At 38.1% G+C, this 21,837-nt stretch overlaps 2 protein-coding genes across 2 annotated transcripts; one reads left to right on the top strand and one right to left on the bottom strand.

Moving 5' to 3' along the window:
- Window positions 1–1,282: 1,282 nt before the first annotated feature.
- LOC142528422 (uncharacterized) lies at window positions 1,283–3,255 on the top strand. The gene is made up of 4 exons (XM_075633471.1): window positions 1,283–1,519; window positions 1,639–1,873; window positions 1,967–2,176; window positions 2,384–3,255. Exons 1-4 carry the CDS (start codon window positions 1,283–1,285, stop codon window positions 3,253–3,255), a joined length of 1,554 nt encoding a protein of 517 aa, XP_075489586.1.
- Window positions 3,256–19,099: 15,844 nt separating this feature from the next.
- LOC142528423 (uncharacterized) lies at window positions 19,100–21,229 on the bottom strand. Its single transcript, XM_075633472.1, has 2 exons — window positions 21,193–21,229; window positions 19,100–21,030 (listed from the first exon to the last, which is right to left on the bottom strand). The coding sequence occupies exons 1-2, from the start codon at window positions 21,227–21,229 to the stop codon at window positions 19,100–19,102; spliced, it is 1,968 nt and encodes a 655-aa protein (XP_075489587.1).
- Between the last annotated feature and the right edge of the window lie 608 nt (window positions 21,230–21,837).

Consider the following 21,837-nt stretch of genomic DNA (forward strand, 5'->3'; position numbering starts at 1 on the left):
TACGACGTGGGCTTTGAAAGGGATTCAGAAATTTGAGTAGCAGCCGACATATCTTAGAGCAAAAGAGCAAAAGTCAGAGTACGGAAGACGGAACGCGACGAACGGAGATAGAAGACGCTGAATCCGGACACGGAGACGCACTTTCATCTCCCCTCAACACGTTTCTAATTCGGTTATTTATTTTTACGTTTTTAATGATTACAAACAGGTTTTGTATTGATTTAAATTCGACTATGAACTAATTTTATTTTCTAGAGATTGATGTAGTCTTGGTTGAACCTATGTTATTGACGTCTTGAATTTTCATGAATTAATTCATCGTGTTTATTTGTGATTTCTTGTCGTTAATGCTTTTGAATTGCTGGCCATAATTCGATTGATCAAATAATTAAGATCTAACACTCGAGAGAGGGGATTGAAATTAGGACAGGGGAAATCACATCGTTAGACGTTTATAACGTGCAAAAGACGTATAACTCTGACGAATCCATAAGAGAACCTTGTTTGCATTTATTACGTTTTACGTGATTTTGAATAGACATATTAAAATCAGTAATAGGTAATACAGTTCTATTTATCACTTGAAAAAGGAATAGAAAATTGCGAGTTCTTGGTTAGTAAACATGATGCGATTTAATGATATGTTAGTCAATTTTAATTTAGCATAGGGGAGACCAGACGAAATCATATCTCTAGATTGCTTTACTCATTGAATTTCGACTGTGTGCATAAAATTTACATAATTCACTATTTTATCTGATTTGATTATAAACCATCTATTTGATTTCTCTAAATAAAGTTGAACTATGTCAATTATGGTAATTAATATACAGTTTTAAATAATTACTCCTCGTGGGATCGATATCTGTACTCTAACCAGTGTGCATAAGATTTACATAATTCACTATTTTATCTGAATTGATTATAAACCATCTATTTGATTTCTCTAAATAAAGTTGAATTATGTCAATTATGGTAATTAATATACAGTTTTAAATAATTACTCCTCGTGGGATCGATATCTATACTCTAACCAGTACTAAAACTTGACACCGTACACTTGCGGTAGTGAAAATTCGCAAAAGTTTTTGGAAGTGGTCTTGACTTTAATTTAGATTTTATTTTATGTTATTTTATTTTATTTTTTTTTTGTTACTTTATAATTTCTGCAGTTTTGTAGTGCATGCGAAGGTACCAAAATCCCGACCTGCTTATTTTTGATCGGGAGATCGAAAGAACTGCGAGAAGACTAAGAAAAGCTAGAAGGGAAGAAATCTTAGCAATGGCTGAGAACAGGGAAAACGACAGACATAACCTGCCAGAGGCCATACCTATCAGAGATCACTTCCGACCAGTGATCGACACTCACTATTCTGGCATTGCAAGAGGGACCATCAACGCCAATAATTTTGAACTAAAACCTGCCCTGATTAATATGGTCCAACAAAACCAGTTCGCGGGGACTGCTACTTCTGATCCTCACGTTCATTTGAGGACTTTCCTGGAGATCACGGACACGGTAAAAATGAGTAATGTCCTGATGATATTATTAGATTGCGTTTGTTTCCATTTTCTCTCAGGGACCAAGCAAGAGGATGGCTCCAATCATTGCTGCTAGGGAGCATTACGACATGGCAGGAGTTAGCCACGAAATTCCTTTCTAAATATTTTCCCCCCGCCAAGTCTGCACAATTGAAGATTGAGATCAGCACTTTCAGGCAGACTAACTTTGAACAGTTTTACGGGGCGTGGGAAAGGTATAAGGAGTTGTTGCGGAGGTGCCCGAATCATGGCTTTGAATACTGGGTACAGATTGAGCTTTTTTATAATGGGTTGAATGGCCTGACACGGACAACAGTGGATGCAGTGGCAGGTGGCACGATCTTTGCCAAATCTCCTGCTCAAGCCTATGACATGCTTGAGCAGATGACTATTAATAGCTACCAATGGCCGTCTGAGAGGTCAGGAGTAAAGAGAACAGCTGGAGTCTATGCTGTGGATCCGATTACATCGCTCACTGCTCAAATTTATGCACTAACCACCCAATTAGCAGCTATGAACATGGTGAGCACAGCAGAGGGTGAAAGTGCACCGGTTGTTGTTGAAGACACACATTTGCCTGAAGAAGTCCAATACATCAACAACAAGAATTTTGAAGGCTATGGAGGATATCGAGGTAACCTTCCCCCTAATACTTATCACCCTGGATTGAGAAATCATGAAAATTTTTCATATGCAAATAATAAGAATGTATTGAATCCTCCACCGGGGTTCAATACATCAAATGGGGAAGGGAAGCCATCATTTGAAGATTTATTTGGGACTTTTGTTGCTGAATCTGGCAAGAGAATGGCTAGGACTGAGTCTAGGCTTGATAACCTAGAGACCCACATGGCAAACATTGGTGCTTCTTTGAAAATCTTGGAGACACAAGTTGGGCAGATAACAAAACAACTCAAGTTTCAACCGTCAAGCGCAGTACCAAAGACTGCAGACCCGAGTATGAGAGAGGTGAATTCTTTTTTCATACAACATCAGAAGGTTGGAATGATAGAAGTAGAAGAGAAAAGAGTTGATCATAAACCCAGCTGGGAAGATAAGCCGACTCCAAGCAAAGAGGATCGAGGTAAGAAAGGTAAGAATTATGATTATGATCAATGCATTGATATTTCTTTACTTCCCTATCCCCATAGATTTTTACAATTAAAGGCTGAATTTCAAAAGAAAAAAGGTCTTGAAAATCTCAAGAACCTATACTCTAACATTCAATCTGCAGAGCAGGTAGAGGTGTCATTTACTGGAGGAGATGATAAGGGAAGGCAAGGAAATCTTCCCCAGAAGCTGCAAGACCCCAGGGAATTTATTGTACCATGTGAAATAGGGGGTCAATTAGTGAAAAAAACTATATGTGATTCAGGAGCAAGCGTGAATATAATGCCAAGTTCTCTCTATGAGAAACTTGGACTAACCAGGATAAAACCCACAGAATTAAGCTTGCAGCTGGCAGATAAATCGGTGAAGGTGCCATTGGGCATTGTGGAAGATATTGAACTTAAGATTGACAAATTGAAAGTTCTAGAAGAATTCGTGGTACTCGATATGGAGAATAGTCAGGACGTTCACGTCATTCTAGGACGACCATTATTGGCTACTGTTAGAGCCATCATTGACGTGAAACGAGGAAATATGACCATGGAAGTTGAAGATCAACTGCTGCCAATAAGGGCATCCAAGAAATCATACGACCCACCATGAACAGGATTAGTGACAGTCGGGCTGATGACAATAAACCAAGCGCTATGTGGAGGCAACCCACATTTATTTATTTTTTGCATTCATTTTGTTTTTACTATTTTATTTTAATTCCTTATTTTATTAATTTTAATTTTTCTCTATTCAAGTATTAATTTGAATTGTTTTATTTTTGCAGGTATTAAAAAAAAATTCGAAAAGTGTATGGACAGTGTACATCGCGCATATGCACGATTTATTTTCGCGCACATGCGCGACACAGGCAGAGACCTTCGCGCATATGCGCCACTCATGGGCGCGCATATGCGCGATATGATGACAAAGTTGACAGTAGCCTTGGCGCATATGCACCGCGTTAGGGCGCGCATATAATTTAAGAAAAAGAAAGAGGCGGATCGCGAACCATTCTTAGCCGAACACAGCCGCAGCCCTCTCTCAGATTTAAGCACAGGCCGCCGACCTCCTCCAAAACATCGACAACCGCCGCCCCACTCTACAAGCCGCACTCCAAAGCTTCAATCACCGCCACAACTTCCGACTGCGCTACGAATTCCCATCAATTTCTCGTGCAAGTGAGGTCTTTCTCCATATTTTGTGCAAAACTTCATGATATTTGGAATTTGGATTAGATCTAGTTGAAGGAACTTTTGTTATTGTGACTTGGTTACTTCTCGTTGTTCTAAAGTAGTTTGTGACTGGGTTTGCACGTTGTATTGCTAACTGGATTAGTTGGTGGGTGAGATTATATCTGCTACGCACGTTGGTGTGATTATCAGGGATTTGTGATTCTCGTTTGTTGAATTTATTATTGGGTGTGAGATTTGCATATTTTAAATGGCACCGAAAAAAAAATCAAAGAAGGGTGCTTTTTCTTCCGCAAGTTTTGATTCGCACTGATTTTGCAATGAGGAAGCCCAGCAAATTTATGAGAGCTCTATGACTCGGTCCATCATCCCGGAGAGGGGATTTAATTTATCGATAGTACGTGGTGTGATTGTGTGGGGACCCGGACGCTAATCATGTTCTAAATCATCATTGGGACTAATTAATCAATTGTAATAAACAGGGTCAAATTTTTTTTTTTTAAATAATGCAGAACGTAGTGACATAAAAACATATATACATCTCAGTATATAAAAGTACAAATCCTGTATCACATACATTGTTTCAACTAAGGTTTAATAGCTAATATCAAGTGTCCAACCCTATCTCTAATCCAAGTCCGGAATCTCCACTCAAATCACGATCTCTCTTCATCTCCTCAACCCTGAACCTGTCCCACCTGTTGTCATGTACACATACAGACAAGACAACAGCCGGATAACTCCGGTGAGAATAAATCCCAGTATAAATCAACGAAACATGCAATCATATAAACAAATATAAAGCATGTAACAGGTAACATTAATATGTATCAAATCTGAAACATAACTAATATCATACTGTCGACAATACTCGTAGCTACACAATTTAGATTAGACTCAATCCTAGTCTAGGGATCCCGGTTTCCAGAAGTTGGCATTCCATATCGATCAACAGTAATAGAAGAAATACCGATTCTATCCACATCGATATGGTATCGATCACCAGAAATAGAAAAAGATCTGATTCTATCCACACCGATATGGTATCGATTATCAGTAATAGAAGGAACTCTAATTCTATCCACACCGATATAATATCGATCACCAGTAATAGAAGAAGCTCCAATTCTATCCACACCGATACGACATCGATCAACAGTAATAGAAGAAACCCAAATTATATCCACATCAATAGCCAATCCTCCGGTGACAGACTTTGGCTCTATCGCCAATACACTATCCTGTAACATCGTGCAATGTGCCCGTGGCGATCCCGCCACTATCAGGCACTTCTGTTACAAGATTACTCGACTAATACCTGCTGTCTATATATCAAGAGAACAAGTAATCTAATACCTGCTATCTATATATCAAGAGAACAAGTATATCAATCAAATACATGCAAATATCAATGCAATAAAATAAAGTATGTGATTTAGGGAAACTCAAGTCCAAACTGACTCAAGTTGATCTCCCAATACCACATTGACTTATACATTTCGTTTGTAGTCTCGGTCTAAAGCAATTGAAGTTCTGAACTCAAGACTGTCTCTGTAAATCTGAAACGATATATCAAGAAGCATACTATCAATATTTCATTCTCAATTCAATTCTGAATCTGATTAATCTTAATTAATTCAAATCAGCGGCATAACGGCACAATCTCAGTATTCCCGTCAATACCATATCACCAGATATTAATTACAAATCATAACCCATATCTGATACAATTTGTAATCAGTCTATAATCCAAATCTATTCGATTCCCAATCAATATAATCAGAAAATCATAACAATTCCAGAATCAATCCGTTTCCTGATCTGACTTCGATTCTACGATGTATAACATGTCAAGATCATCATATATGAATTATATCAAATTCCTACAACATCATCTTTTCAAATGATACCAGAAATCAATAAAACTTACGTCCAGTTGAAGCTCGTGTCAAGAAGAGCTCGGTACCGTGTTCAGATTTAAAATCGGATGGACGGAATTGTCAAAATCATAAATCTACTATCAAATGAAATTGGAAGCTTTCCTGGAAATCCCTTTTCGTTTCTTGCTTCTGATTTCAAGGGAAAATAACCATTTATATATCAATTGCATGATGTGACAAGTATCACTCAAGTGCTAATTGCACTTTAGCCCCTGAAGTCTTCACTGTTTGCAATTTGGTCCTCACTCAATCTTTTAATTCAATTTCAATCCTATGGAATTGTAAAACCATGGAATATGACTCAACATTTCAAAATTCATCAATTAAATAATCTCGGATTAAAATGATAAAATCTCAGGCCTTACAGATTGTGAATGAACTGGAACGAAGGCAATGGGTTGAATTTGCTCACCCTCCTCTAGATGCTGTGATCTCGGTTGTGCGGGAGTTCTATGCTAATCTGCGGATACGCCATGACGAGTCGAAAGTATTGGTGAGAGGTAAATTGGTATCGTTTGACTCTCAAACGATAAACATGATCTATCAGATGCCAAGCCTCGACCAAGACGAGTACAATGAATTTCTAGAAGAGGGGGTTAATTATTCAGAGGTCATTCGGACCCTATGTCAGGCAGGTGCTACATGGAAAATGAGCTCGAGTGGTCCGATTTCTCTAAAAAAATATGATATGGGCCCCAATGCAAGTGCGTGGACATCGTTTGTGTTGGCCCGGGTTCTCCCATCCTCGCACTACCATGATGTAACCAAAGACAAAGTTGCACTTGTCTTTGCTATTTTGATGGGCAAATCTGTTGACTTGGGGAAAATAATTTATGGATCGATTATGAGAGCCGGCACAGGGTTAGCCACGGTCGCCCTTCCATGCTCTCATATTGTTACCGAGCTATGCAGACAGGCCGGCGTGTCATGGTCGCCTGATGAGCAAGTGCTTAAGCCGAAGGCCCCCATTGTTGCCTTCTTTGGAGCTGCATCTTATATTCCCCACGAGTATCCAGATGAAGAAAAGCTCCCACAGCCACAGCTTCCACCGCCACCACCACCTGAGGCAGCCAGACAGCGCAGGGGAAACCGATTTCGTAGACTTGAGACAGAGATGGAGGACCAGAGGAGGTTACTAGTAGAGCAGCGCCAGGTGCTGGATTCGATTCAGTACCGCACCGACCATTTCATGGGATACATGATGGACTTCACTTCCGTGCTTGCTCAGCGGTTCCCACCTATAGGTCCAGAGGATCCGATGTTTCCCCAGCCACCTGCATGGCCACCTCAGTATCTTGGAGCCCCTTACCAGCCCCCACCCCAGAACATGGACGAGGATGACAACGATGGTGACGGCGAGCACTGACGCTCATCGTGGGAGGTATGATTGTTCCGTTCTTTCCTGTTTATACATTGAGGACAATACATACTTTAAGTTTGGGGGGGGGGGTGATTTAATTTTGATGTTTATAAAAACAATATTCGTTAAATTGTTTTTTTAAGAATTGTGGAATTAAGTTAATAACCAAACAATGATGAGAGTTGACCCGAAACACATGTTGTTCCATGATTACGAATCTAAATGCATGCTATCTTTACTTAACCGTTTACACATTAATTCACGATTGCTATGATTGTTGATACATCCGATGTCAAGAGAGTTTTCATGTGATTTGTGAATTGGAATGTATGAATGGATTCCAAAACCTGCATGTTGATTACTTGTAGTTGAGTTACATGTTCACTAACACAAAAATGATTCAGGCAATCTTTGAATTATGTTGGACCTGTTTTTCCTTGAATAATTTGTCAATTGTTAGCTCTTTGAGCCTAAATGAGAATGAGATGTGTGATTTGTTCTGTTTGAATACCCGAAAACATGATCTATCTGTGTTTGTTGATTGGTAAATTGAAAGTAGTCTAGAACTTGGTTTGGTACTCTTCGAGGCGAGATACGGGTATTGTGTAACTTAGGGATGATTTAGGCGATTTTTGGAACGTTTGAGCCTTTCAAGCCTACCCATAACATCATATTATACCCTAGTGTCTTATGTTTGAGCTTAATGAAAATCAGATGGAGTGTGCCAAGGCACACAAAAGCCCCCATTCGTATCAATTCTAAACCCCTACGTTAACTACCAACTTTTGAGCATATACACCAGTACCTACCGAAATTTGAGAGAAAACAAACCTGTGTATCACTACAAAAGTTCTTCTCCCTTATGCGCGTATGAGAATATAATCGGATAAAAAAGAGGAAAAAGATGAAAAGAAAGAAATGAATTTCATTGAGAAAAAAAGAAGAAAAAAAATGATGTTGAGAAAAGGGAGAAGGAAAAGGTTGAACAAAGAATAAAAGAGTATGACGTATTGATATGAAAAAGAGGACAAAATGGTGAATATGTTGTGGTAAAGCAAGTGGATGTGAAACAAGAGGAATGAGAAGCGTGTTGAAAAATAAATTGGTTTGTTTCTCTCACTTTTGATTCCCTATCTTCATTTGTAGCCATTAACCATAGCCTAACATTATAAGCTTAAAATACCTATTAACCAAGTCACATGTACCCAATATACTAGTGGAGAAGAGTTGCCAAAGTTAAGCCTATGGACACTTGAAAAATGCCGTCGATAAACATAGAATTTGATTGTGTACATGTGCGCATCTCATGATATTGAACTTTGTTTGGTTAATTATTGTCTTTAGATTACCATTTTGTTTAGCCAAATATTACTCTATAAGTCCTGTTGATTTGTGAAGGTAAATGTGTGCCTCAATGATTTTGCTAATTACATGTGTGTCGAGGAGACCAGAATTTTATGAGATAAAAAGTTATGAACTTATTTTGGCATATGAAGTGGGTAAACGAGAATAGAAAAACGCACACGCACGTGAACTGTGAGTAATGTGGGGACTGTAATCTCTGAGGCTAGTGATTATCCTTTTATTCCACAATTCTTGTTCGGTCAGTTATTTTTTTTAGGATGTGTTGAGTCTAGTCAGGTTAATGTTTTATTTATTTTATTTTGCTCGGGACTAGCAAAAGTTTAAGTTTGGGGGGATTTGATAAGTACATTTTGTGCACTTAAATTATCCCTATAATGCATTTAGATTGTTAGTTTTCTTGGGCAGAATTATGCATTTTTTGTTATTTTTAGTGTGATTGCAGAAGTCTAGGTAAGGCTCGGACATGGACGTGAAAAGGAGCGAAAAATGACGCTTAGAAGAAAAGTGTGAGCATTGCCCAGAATTGAAGCAGCAAGACCCGCACATATACGCGAGTCATGAGCGCGCATATGCGCACAAGAGAGGCGAGAAGAGAAGCAAAACAGAGAGTATCGCGCATACGCGCGGGACTTGGGCGCGCATATACACGAGAAATGAAACTCACGTACAGAAGAACCCGAGCATATGCACGAGTTCAGGGCGCGCATATGCGCGCGACGCGAATCTCAGAATTAAATAGGTTACGACGTGGGCTTTGAAAGGGATTCGGAAATTTGAGTAGCAGCCGACATATCTTAGAGCAAAAGAGAAAAAGTCATAGTACGGAAGACGGAATGCGACGAACGGAGATAGAAGACGCTGAATCCGGACATGGAGACGCACTTTCATCTCCCCTCAACACGTTTCTAATTCGGTTCTTTACTTTTACGTTTTTAATGATTACAAACAGGTTTTGTATTGATTTAAATTCGACTATGAACTAATTTTATTTTCTAGAGATTGGTGTAGTCTTGGTTGAACCTATGTTATTGACGTTTTGAATTTTCATGAATTAATTCATCGTGTTTATTTGTGATTTCTTGTCGTTAATGCTTTTGAATTACTGACCATAATTCTATTGATCAAATAATTAAGATCTAACACTCGAGAGAGGGGATTGAAATTAGGACAGGAGAAATCACATCGTTAGACGTTTATAACGTGCAAAAGACGTATAACTCTGATGAATCCATATGAGAACCTTGTTTGCATTTATTACGTGTTACGTGATTTTGAATAGACATATTAAAATCAGTAATAGGTAATACAGTTCTATTTATCACTTGAAAAAGGGAATAGAAAATTGCGAGTTCTTGGTTAGTAAACATGATGCGATTTAATGATATGTTAGTCAATTTTAATTTAGCATAGGGGAGACCAGACGAAATCATATTTCTAGATTATTTTACTCATTGAATTTCGACTGTGTGCATAAGATTTACATAATTCACTATTTTATCTGAATTGATTATAAACCATCTATTTGATTTCTCTAAATAAAGTTGAACTATGTCAATTATGGTACTTAATATACAGTTTTAAATAATTACTCCTCGTGTCTGTACTCTAACCAGTACTAAAACTTGACACCGTACACTTACAGTAGTGAAAATTCGCAACATTTATGTAAATCATAATGAATCCGGTAAGCACATGAAAAACGACATAAACACATTAATCACTTGTACGAGTAAGCGGGCATTACACGGTTACTCACAGAAGTATATTGTGTCATCACATGACCTTGGCCACGACGACGACGGACATGACGATGGTGATGGCGATGGCCACGATGGTTACGACGATGACGAGACTGAGGCATTGTAGTATTTTATTAGATTTTGTGTATGATTTCTATTGCATATCTTAGTTGACATATCAGACAAACTTTATATGTTTTATATACAATATTAATTGGATTCAGTTGCATATATATTATTTTATTGTTCTTTTTCGAGACGCATGGTTAGCGAAATTATTATGTTTGTTAAATATTAAAATACATTATAAATAAAATTTCAAAAATAAATTTTGATATATGAAATTTTAAATATAAAATAAATATATGAGTTTTTAAAAAAAACAAATATTAACTATAGCGATGGTATTTTTGAAAACAGTCTCTAATTTTATCCGTCGCTAAATTAGCGACGAGTACAATATCCATCACGAGTTTAGCGATGGTTTTTCAAATTTTAGAGACATTTTAACATAAATCATCGCTAAAATTAAAAAATCATTGCTAAGTTAACGACGGGTTTTGAAAAACCGTCGGTAATTTTAGCGATGGGTTTTGAAAAACCATCGTTATAGGTCAACGACGGCTGACTTAGTAACGGCGATAAAAACTGCCTCAACCCTTTTTTGTAGTGTTTTATTTTTACGACTTCGGCTCTTAACTTCTGAAGAGTTGATTGACTCTATAAGTTTTAGGAAATATTCATATCAATCGAGAGTTGGTAGGATACTGTGCTTGACATTTTATCTGATAATCATTGAACAAATTGAATTTTTGTATCTATCTTGTTATGTTAATGTCTGGTCAGTTAGAATTGAATGGTTAGACTCTGAGCACTTGTTCGATAAAGCGGTCCGGTCATAGACGTATACAAGAGATGATATTTTGATGATGTCTGCATCTTGAGCTTCTGATAGAATATAAATAGCATGACCCGTCCAGCAGATAGAGTCCTGGGTTACATGAGAATGACACTTAGACCTGAAAAATTACAATTATATAACAACATATATTTTCATATTAATCCTAATCACTGAAAAGAACAAATGTAGGCAAATATATTCGGCGGTGCACCTTTGAAAAAGCTGCAGCATCCTCTGTATGGCACGACAAGGATGACAGGTTTTGCAGCGTCCGCTACTAGCTTTGACGGACCCTGCAAATATAAAAAAATTAATTATAAAAAACCTATTTACATAGAGCTAAAATTTAAATAAAATATGGGAACAAGGAACGATACGTGAATTTGATGATAACTTGGGGCAATGACATAAGGTAGCATCTTATAGATCGAATTGGTTTGGACTTTGGTGCTGGGGATTTACGCCTAATTTATCCTAATTAAAAATAATGAAGATACGCTGTTTTCATCATTACAACATGTTTCATCCAGTGCACACCTCCCCCCACCCCGCAGCCACAACCTCACCCTCTGACTCCTCTGCTAAGAGATGTCTTAGTAGAAAAAATTAAACTTCCACACTTGTCACCCCCTGACTCCTCTCATTCCTCTGCTAGGCGACGCCTTAGCAGAAAAATAAAACTTTAACACCCTCACCCCTGAATCATCCACAAAGCGATGCCTTAGCAGGAAAATAATAAATTGCACCTCCTCAACCCATGACTCCTCTCCTAGGCGATGCCTTAGCAGAAAAATAAAAATTTCACACCCTCACCCACTGACTCCTTCGCTAGGCGATGCCTTAGTAGAAAATAATAAATTCCACCTCTTCCTCCCATTACTCCTCTACTAGGCGATGCCTTAGCGGAAAATAAAATATTTTCCTCTCCCGAACTCTTCTCCTTTAGTAGGCGCAGTCTAAGTAGGTAAAATTTAATTTTTCTCCTCCTCAATTATTCTCTTATACTAGGCGCAACCTAAGTAGGTAAAATTTAATTTATCTCCTCCCAAACTCTTCTCCTCTACTAAACGCAACCTAAGTAGGTAAATTTTAATTTTTAGTCTACTCACCTCTTCTCCTCTACTAGGCATAGCCCAAGTAGATGAATTTTAATTTTTAATCTCCTCATCTCTTCTCCTCTACTAGGCATAGCCCGAGTAGAAAAATTTAATTTTCAATCTCCTCACCTCTTCTCATCTACTAGGCATAGCCCAAGTACGAAAATTCAATTTTCAATCTTCCAAACTCTTCTCATCTGCTAGGCATAGCCCAAGTAGGAAAATTTAATTTTTAATCTCCTCACCTCTTCTCTTCTACTAGGCATAGCCCGAAGTAGAAAAATTTAATTTTCAATCTTCTCACCTCTTCTCCTCTACTAGGCATAGCCCAAGTAGGAAATTTAATTCTCAATCTCATCGTCTCTTCTCCTCTACTAGGCATAGCCCAAGTAGGAAAATTTAATTTTCAATCTCCCAAACTCTTCTCCTTCTACTAAGCATAGCCCGAGTAGGAAAATTTAATTTTCAATCTCCCCACCTCTTCTCCTCTACTTGATTCAACCTCAGTAGGTAAAATTTAATTTTCATTCTCTCCAATTCTTCTCCTCTACTAGGCATAGCCCGAGTATGTAAAATTTAATTTTCAGTCTCCTCACCTCTTCTCCTCTACTAGGCTCAGCCTAAGTAGGTAAAATTTGATTTTCAGTCTCCCCACCTTTTCTCCTCTGCTAGGCTCAGCCTAAGTAGATAAAATTTATTCATATCACTTTCATAATACAACAACATCTACGAACTTAACATAAGAACTTGGCTTTATTAAATTTCAACCGATTACATAGGACAAATTCCAAAACAAAATACATCAATGACAAAGTCACGAGTAATATTTCCTAAGATAGTAAGTAATCCAGGGTCTCTTTTAAGTCTTGCCTTGAGCATTCTCCAAGTACTAATGTAACGCCCGAAAAATCAACCTACGTAAACAACATGCATGCAAACAAATTAAATTGCATAATTATTTTATTTAATTGATTTTAAATGCTTACTTGATGCATATTATATGACTAAATGTATGGTTGTATGATTAAATTATTACATGACATGGTTTCATGAAATTGTAGATTTTATCCAAATATTCGATAATAAGCTAGGGAAAAGAGACCGGAGACGACAGAGATAAAATAAATATTTTTCATTAAATATTTTCAAGACTTCTTACTATGATTAAATTTTTCTAAGAATGTCAGAGTTCGAATAATTTTACGAGACGAGCTCGATTTTTATCCGGGAAGCCGGTTTTGGGCAAACGAGAGACTTTTAAAATATCAAAAGCATTATTTTTGAAAACTAATTTTTATAAACTTTTATTTTTCAATTAAATAAGTGTTAATGGGCCCAATTTAACTGAACTGAATAGGCCCAATTGCTCCTATACTTGGAAGCCCAAAACTCAAGCCCATTATCATACAAATTAAATCTATAAAAATGAAAACCTAGCTCCCAAACACCTCATATCAGCCACCCCACACACACATCACACACACCGAAATTTCGAAAAATAAGGAGGAGAAGAAAGCTAGGGTTCTTCGTCGTTGTTCATCTTCATCCTTCTTTGCACCCCACGCCGACGATCGCGTATTCGAGTGTTTTAAATGCAAAGGCACGTTACTAAACCTTTTTGACGCATCATCCAAACCATAGTGTGCTTGTTTTAATTGTTTTTGAATGAAAAATACGTGTGTTTGATTAATTTTAAGATAGAACGGTTATTTTCAAAGTTTTGACGATTTTACACTTGTGTATTAAACGTTATGATTACCAAGGGTTAGGCTGCCAAATTAGGGTGTTTAATGGATATAAAAAAGTTGATTCAAGGTGGAAACAAGGGCTGGTTAAGCATGAGGAGGCCGTGCATGGTGGTGTAGAAAACTAGGGCTTTTTCATGGAACTATGGGGGTTCAAGGGTCGGCTGGCTTGCGTGTCCACATGCGGCTCTGCCAGGGCTGGTCCAAGGGAAGGGTTGGTCACGGGCTAGAGCAAGGAAGAGTCCTAGCATTGCTAGGACTCGAGGCGAACGGCTAGGGAAGAGTCCATGCAAGCCAGGATTCTTCCCGTGCACACACAAGGGAAGGCAATGGTATGGAGGGTTCGCGGCTGGCTTGGTAGGCTAGGCTAGTTCAATAGGGTCCAAGGAAGATGGATAACCATGGTTTGTGGTGGCTCGAGGGGATTAGATCATTGACTTGGAGAGGCGAGATTAAGTTGTGCGGGTTGACAGGGGTGTTCACATGGCTTTGTGCACGAGTTAGGGGGCTCGGTGCTGGTCTAGGCTAGTCAGCTAGGGTCCAACGATGTCTAGGTGGATGAGGGCTTGGTTGTTGATAAGCTAGGAGAGTCCTAGTTCGACCAGGAACCCAACAAATCTAACAAGAAGGGGCCGCAGGGTTCATGTTTTGCGCATGGAGGTTTGCGCGAATTAGGGGAGTCCAGGACGGTCAGGAGGGACCATGAGTGGTTCGGTCAGGGATGGGCTCAAGGGGGCTCGGGCGTGGTTCGGTAAATTTGAGAGATGGCTCGATGGTGTTGAGCTTGGGTTATAACTAGGGTTTTTAATAGAAAAGGGCTTGAATCGTGGGTCCACGAGGGTGGCTCATGGCTCACAAGTGTAGTTTAAGTAATAAAAAGTCTCTGTTTAAAGTTTGACATTGAAATATTCAAGTTTGAATTAAATCAAGAATTAAACGGTTCACAAATAATTAAATAAAAAATTAAATCGAAAACCCCGAATTTAAGCTAAATAAAATAATTAGAAATTAGATTTAGGCTTAAATAAAGATTGGGATAAGCCCATGTCAATAAAAGTAAGAAAAAGTCAAAATCGAGAAATTTTACATCTAGGGGAAAAATAATCATTTTACACCTAGGTAGTACAAAAAGGGTTGGCAGCGTCCCGAAGGATCATAACACATGATAAATGATATAAAATGGTGATTTTGCTGAAAATATGATATTTTATGATTTACGGTAACTGTGCAATTTTTACTGTTAAAACAATATTTTTTGGAAGGTCATGATATTTTATGATTTAAAAAGAAAAATGAAAAATATTTTGAGAGATGTGAATTGACTATGACAAATGATATAGAGGATATGTAAGGTATCCGTTTTAAGAAGAAACGATGAACTTGCAATTTTATGAGAATGTCGTGAAGGAAAAGGCCCTAGAGGGAGCCCATTTACGGGACAAGGCCCTAGAAAGAGCCCGACGATCGTATTTTTATGGCGGTGCCTAGTGCCCATCCCTTTGCGCAATGGGAGCTAAGACTGATCAGTCGACCAGAGGATAAAAAACTAGTCACTTTCAAGAATCAAAATTCACCCAAAATTGTAAATGATGTAAAGCTTTACGATTTACGCTAGTTACGATTTATGATTTATTTATGCTTAAAATTTATTTTAAATAAAAGTATGATTTAATGCATGTGCTTGTATATGTATTATTTGTTACTCAGGTTTAGAACGTGCTGAGTCATTAGACTCACTAGGTTTGAATACTGCAGGTGATGACGATATGAGGGAGGCACTGACGCTTGAGTGGATTAAGTGTAGCAGTACACTCCGAAGGACAATTATTTTCCGCACTAGATTTTTAGGCAAAGTTTAAAGGATTTTTGTTAAGGATTTTATCAAAGATTTTATGTTTATTTTGAAGTTAATTCTAATGATATGAAATGTAGAAGTGAATTTTGGTAATTAAAGATTTTAGGGATTTATGCACTCGAGATTTAAATTATTAAATTATTTTGATTTATGAAAATATTAAGTTATTTATAAATGATGATTTTTGAATTAATAGAAAAAAATAGCAGAATTTCAAAGTTAAAAAGTGAGGGTCGTTACAACTAAGCTCCAGAATTAAGCTTCTTGATTGCTCTGAAAAGACCCTCGCACTTTGGGTCCTACTTTTCTCTCTGCTCTTCTTGTACCTTCCTCAGGACCAAGTCACCCACTTTTTCCCTTCCTAATCATGCTAACCTCCACACGCGCTATTTTTTCTCCTCCTTCGCTACCCCTTCATAACACCGACACACGACTTTTTGGTCCCCGCACAAGACTCCAACTCCTTTTTCTGCAGGAAATTTAAGCTTCTGATGATAGGTGGAAGCTATGACTCTAAAATCCTTTAGGGCTGACCGTCCCAAGATTTTATTATACGATCATGGAGTGTCTACCACCGTGAAGGTTATCATCTTGGTTACCCGCCGAGGATCACTCCCCACATATAAGGGAAGAACAATTTGGCCCAATGGCTGAATGGCCTGTCCCGCGAACCCAAACAGAGGGGTAGAGACCGGCTAAAACTCAAATCCTTCCACTTTCATCTGATCTAACGTTCTCTTGAACAAAATATTCACGGAGCTTCCATTATCAATAAAGATCCTTGCCACGTCGCAATTGTCAATGGTGGCCGTCACCACCAAGGCATCAGTATGTGGAGCCACAATGCCTCAGAGGTTTTCCGACCCAAAACTGATGATGGGATCTTGTGATAAGTCCCCATTCTGTATATCTCAAAGTTCTCTAACCTTCTTCCATTTGCTTTCTGAGCTCGCCAGGATTATCTATCGATAGCACCTCCCGAGATCATATGAATCATTCATCTTGTAGGGTCGTTATCATCATTCATTCCCTTCCTTGGTTCGACGAGCTCCTGAGTGATATCTTAACATCGATCTTCCCTTCTCTGCTCCCCGACCCTCTGATTTATCCATGGAGGGCCTCGAACTCACCTAGGTAACAGGCAAGACCTCGGTTGACTCCCGTATGAGGATCCTTCTTGTCTGTCCCGCAGAGGCAATTTAGCATTGCTCTCAACCCTTCGCGACTTCTCCCGCCTCCCCTCGGACTCACTCACCTCCATCACCTTGTCACGATTCCTATTTAGAAGAACATGGGATGAGAATTGTCCTCTGCCCCTAGCCTTATCCTCCTCCTTCTTGCCCGCACCTCTCTTCCTACCTCCTTTTTCCGCTCACTCAACTATACTTCCCCCAGGCCGCTGCTCCATCCTCTTATGTCGCTAGGCATCTTCTAGATTTACATATTTTTCCGCCCGAGATAACAGATCGTCATACTTGATGGACGTTTCTTGACCAATGATTTAAAGAGCTCCCCTCCTCTCAGTCCTTATCATGATGTCAGGGGTAGACGCTGGTATCTCAGCGCAGAATTATTGAAATGCTGAATGAACTCTCGCAAATTTTCGGCTTCTTGCTGCTTCATCACGAACAAACTCAAATCTTCCCAAGTGTTCTTCTGGGTCAGTACGTTCGTCGTGCTCTCCCACGCTCGATTGTCGAAAACTTGGGGGAAGCCATTCTTCCAAAATGGCGAGGGAAAAATGACTCTCTCTCTTGGGCGCTGGTGCCCTGTTTCCCAATTGTTGTCTCAACATTCTTATCTTCTTCCACATCTCCTCCATCTCGGGATTCTCCCCACTTTGGAAGGGTTGTGTCTCTTAAACCCTGCTCTGATGACCCTCAGTATTCTCCTCTCGCTCCTGGTGAAGATCTTGCTCTTCGGCAAACATAGACTCTTGGTTCCTCTTCATGGCCTCGTTTACTGTCTTGTTAATGGATTGACCTTACTGTTCCAAGGTCAGATTCTCACATGCTCATTAGGACAAGGTTGTTCAGCTCTCATCTCAGGACCTCGTTCGGCTCTCGTCTCAGGACGAGGTTGTTCGGCCCTCGTCTCAGAACGAGGTTGCTCATGTCTCGTCTCAAGATGAAGTTGTTCGGGCTCGTCTGAGGAAGTGACGATGCTGTTAGTTCTTCTGCTTCCTCTTTGGCCTACCATCTCTATCTCTCAGCTCAAGTCTTCCCACAGAAGGCGCCAAGCGATACTCACTGAAAATTTAGGGCTCGGTTGCAGCAGGTGATAGCAGTCCGAATGCAGAACTCGAATTTAATCTAAGCTTGAAATCACGAAGGGGACCATTAGAAGGGAGACGGGAGGGTGTCCCGCCGTAGTCCCTCCAACGCTTAAGTCAAATACTGAGAATATAATGAGAGAGCAGCTAAAGGTGCTACTGAAAGTCAATATAGCGAATGATTCCTGAATTAGACGTTCAAACCTGATATTTATAGGAGAAAACTTGGCTTGTTATGGGCCATATACCTGGGTTATGGATGGACCTAGGGTCCAAAGTCTTGATGGGCCAAAGTCTTGATGGACCCATTTATGGGGTATCACTATATTAAATTTTAAAAAACATATTCCAATAGAATAATTCTATGATAAATTAATAATTAACTTGACTTAAAAAATAAATCTAAAAAAATTTAAATTAAAGGGTAAATTTTTAAATAACTATATATATTAATTTTTGTTAAATTTATTTTGTATGAAATAATATATATATGAAATTATTATATTACTAATAATATTTTTATCAAGGTAACAATTTCTTCATTCATTTCTCCGAATGCAACTAGTAATGTCAAGTTTTCTTTTATCAATGAATAAATTTTTTAACAATATATATAAGACTATTAACATGTTAATGCTTAAATTAAAACTAAAGTTAGCACTATACTTAATCAATGTTCGAAATATTAAAAATATGTTTATAATATAAATTCAACATACTCAAAATATAGTATATAGACATTAAAAACATGTTTACGTTCTCTTCTTAATCAAAATGTAAAGTACATCTTTAATCAAAATGCAAAATAATTTCACATTTCCTAAAAATATGACAAATAGATCTCTTGTGAGACGGCCTCACGAACAGGGACGGATCCAAGAATAAAAGTTGGGGGGGGGGGGGGGGGCTTGAAGTCAATATGATAAGTTATATATTATTAAAAAAAAATTTACATTATATCGTTCAACGAAGTTGTGCCCTACGAGATTTTAAACATAAAATTCATCAATAATAGAATTTACATCAATATGTTTAGCTAAATCTCGTTCAATATAAAGTGTCAAACAATCGGCAAGAAAGTCATCCTCCATTTTATTGCGAAGTGCCGTCTTCACATGCTTCATTGCTGAAAAAGCCCGCTCAGTAGTGGCAGTAGACACAGGTAATGTCAAAACAAGATGAATCAATCTAGTCAACATAACATAAACACTTGACCGTCCACTTTCGGTCAATTGCTGACACAACTCAAAAAGTGTAGAAACCTTTAAATTCTGCATCACATCAAGTTTATAATGTATCAATTCATACTCCAAAGCAACAATTTCTTGATCTGTGAAATCTCCAGGATAAAACTTCTTCGCAAGCTTGCAAATATCATCACTGTTAAATGAGTCAAATGAATTTTTAGGATCTAAAGCTGTACTAAGAGAAAGAAGTTCCACCGATGACTCATTGAACCGAGTATTTAACTCCATCAAAATGAAATCTATTGCTGCATTAAAAACATCAAAGTGGTAATGATGTTCTATTGTAGTTTGCCGACAGGAACGTCCAATCTTATATAGGCAATCAAGGTCAGGTACATCAATTTCATTTCTTGAGAAAAAAACTTTAACTTCCTGAAGAAATTCATTCCACCCACATTCTCTAAATTCTTGAAGACAAGTTTTGGTAGCAGTGACAAATGTGATAGCAGTCAAAATGTCTTGAGATTTTCTTTGAAGAATTTGACAAAGAGTATCTGTTGTTCTCATAATTTTATGCATTAAGTGCAAAAGAAACACAAATTCAAAGCTTGCCATGTTTCTGTAAATCCCCCGAACTTCAGCCTTAACTCTTCCATTTGGAGAATAATCACTGAGAACTTCAAAAACTTTGCAAGTTGCAGTGTACATACCTATCAAGCTTTTTACCGAATCATAGTGAGAACTCCAACGAGTAGCTCCTGCTCGTTGCAAATTACCAATCTGGTTTGCACCACTTCCAGAATCACGTTCTCCAATTGACAACATATACTCAATTTCATTTCTCTGTGCAGTATGTAATTCAGCAATGCGCTTAGTAGAAGAAGTGACAATATTAACAATATTGTCCAAATGAGAAAAGAATTCCCAAATAACACTAACATCCTTAGCTGCAGAAACCAATGTCAGTTGTAAACGATGTGCAAAACAGTGGACATAGTATGCATAGGGACAATCTTTGAGAAATAATGCTTGAAGTCCATTCCACGCTCCACGCATATTGCTAGCACCATCATATCCTTGGCCTCTGATTTTCTTAACATGGAGATCATGATGAACAAGAACATTTGATATCTCATTTTTCAAATTCATTGAGGTAGTGTCACTAACACTTTTGATAGCAAAAAATCTTTCTGTCAAAATCCCATGATTGTTCACAAACCTCAATATAATGGCCATTTGCTCTCGTTTAGATATATCTCGGGCTTCATCAACAAGAATACAGAAGTATTTATCTCCAACTTCTTCACGAACCATCTGTCGTACTCTATTGGTCATAATATGTAAAATCTCTTTCTGAATTTCTGGAGCGATATATTGGGCATTTTTTGGAGCATTCTCAAGCACAACTTCATCAATTTCTATATTCATTTTTGCAAAAGCCTTCACCAATTCAAGAAAATTTCCACGATTAGATGAAGATAGAGATTCATCGTTACCTCTAAAAGCACAACCTTGAAGTGCTAGCCAACGAACAGCTACAATTGAGGTGCTCAAACGCAGACGATTTTTCTCTTTAGATTGTGCATGCATCACTTTATCAATATGTTGTGAGGGCCTCATCAAATTTTCAGCCCTTCTCTCACACATAGTATGAGGTGAAGAAGCTGCAGAACCAATATGGGCAAGAAAAGCACATGTTTTTCCTTGGTTTACCCTTTTCCAATTGTCAAATCCTTCATTGACCAATGCCGATATATTAGATGAATTAACATCATTCAGGAAAAGAAAACAATAGAAACAATATGCCTTATTTGTTGAAGGCGAATACTCCAACCAATAAAATTTCTGAAACCATTTTTTCTGAAAACGACGATTCTGGCTTCCAAATTTTGTACCTGGATATTCCAACATATCTGGTTGATAAGGCCCCATATTTAGATATGAACGTCTTATCTCATCTCGTACATTAACATGATATTCACATATCTGTTTTCTTTTTCCTGGATCTCGTTCAATAAAAGTAGACGAAGACTGATGATCGTCTCTAGAAGAGGAACATGAAGGAATTTGGATATTGGGAAATAGAAGACTTTCACTGGATTGATGTTGCATTGTAAGGACCGTAGGAATTTAAGTATCTTCACTAGCTTGACGATCTCTCTTCTTAAAGAAAGAGGATATCAATGTTTTTCCTTTCTTTGCAGCAATTGATATTCCATTTTGAAATAGTTCAATTTATAATCCTAAACAAGAATAAAATAATTATTAACCAAATAAACAAGTAATAGTCACTCAACAACTCAACAACAAACAATCAAGAAACCACAAATCACACACAGAGAAGCTATAAAAAACAAAATAAAAAATGTATAGCCGATTCTTACCTGGATTGTTGCCTTGCCGATGAGCAATTCGATTTTTTCGGGAGTCCGCAATTCTATTCTGTTGCTAAAGGGCTTGGGACTTGGGAGAGAAATTTTAGAATTGAGGTGGGGCGGATCAGAGGATAATTTTGGTATCATCCTTGTAAATGGACGAGA

This window comes from Primulina tabacum, chromosome 16 (assembly GCF_025594145.1).
Source record: "Primulina tabacum isolate GXHZ01 chromosome 16, ASM2559414v2, whole genome shotgun sequence".
NCBI classification, from domain to species: Eukaryota; Viridiplantae; Streptophyta; class Magnoliopsida; order Lamiales; family Gesneriaceae; genus Primulina; species Primulina tabacum.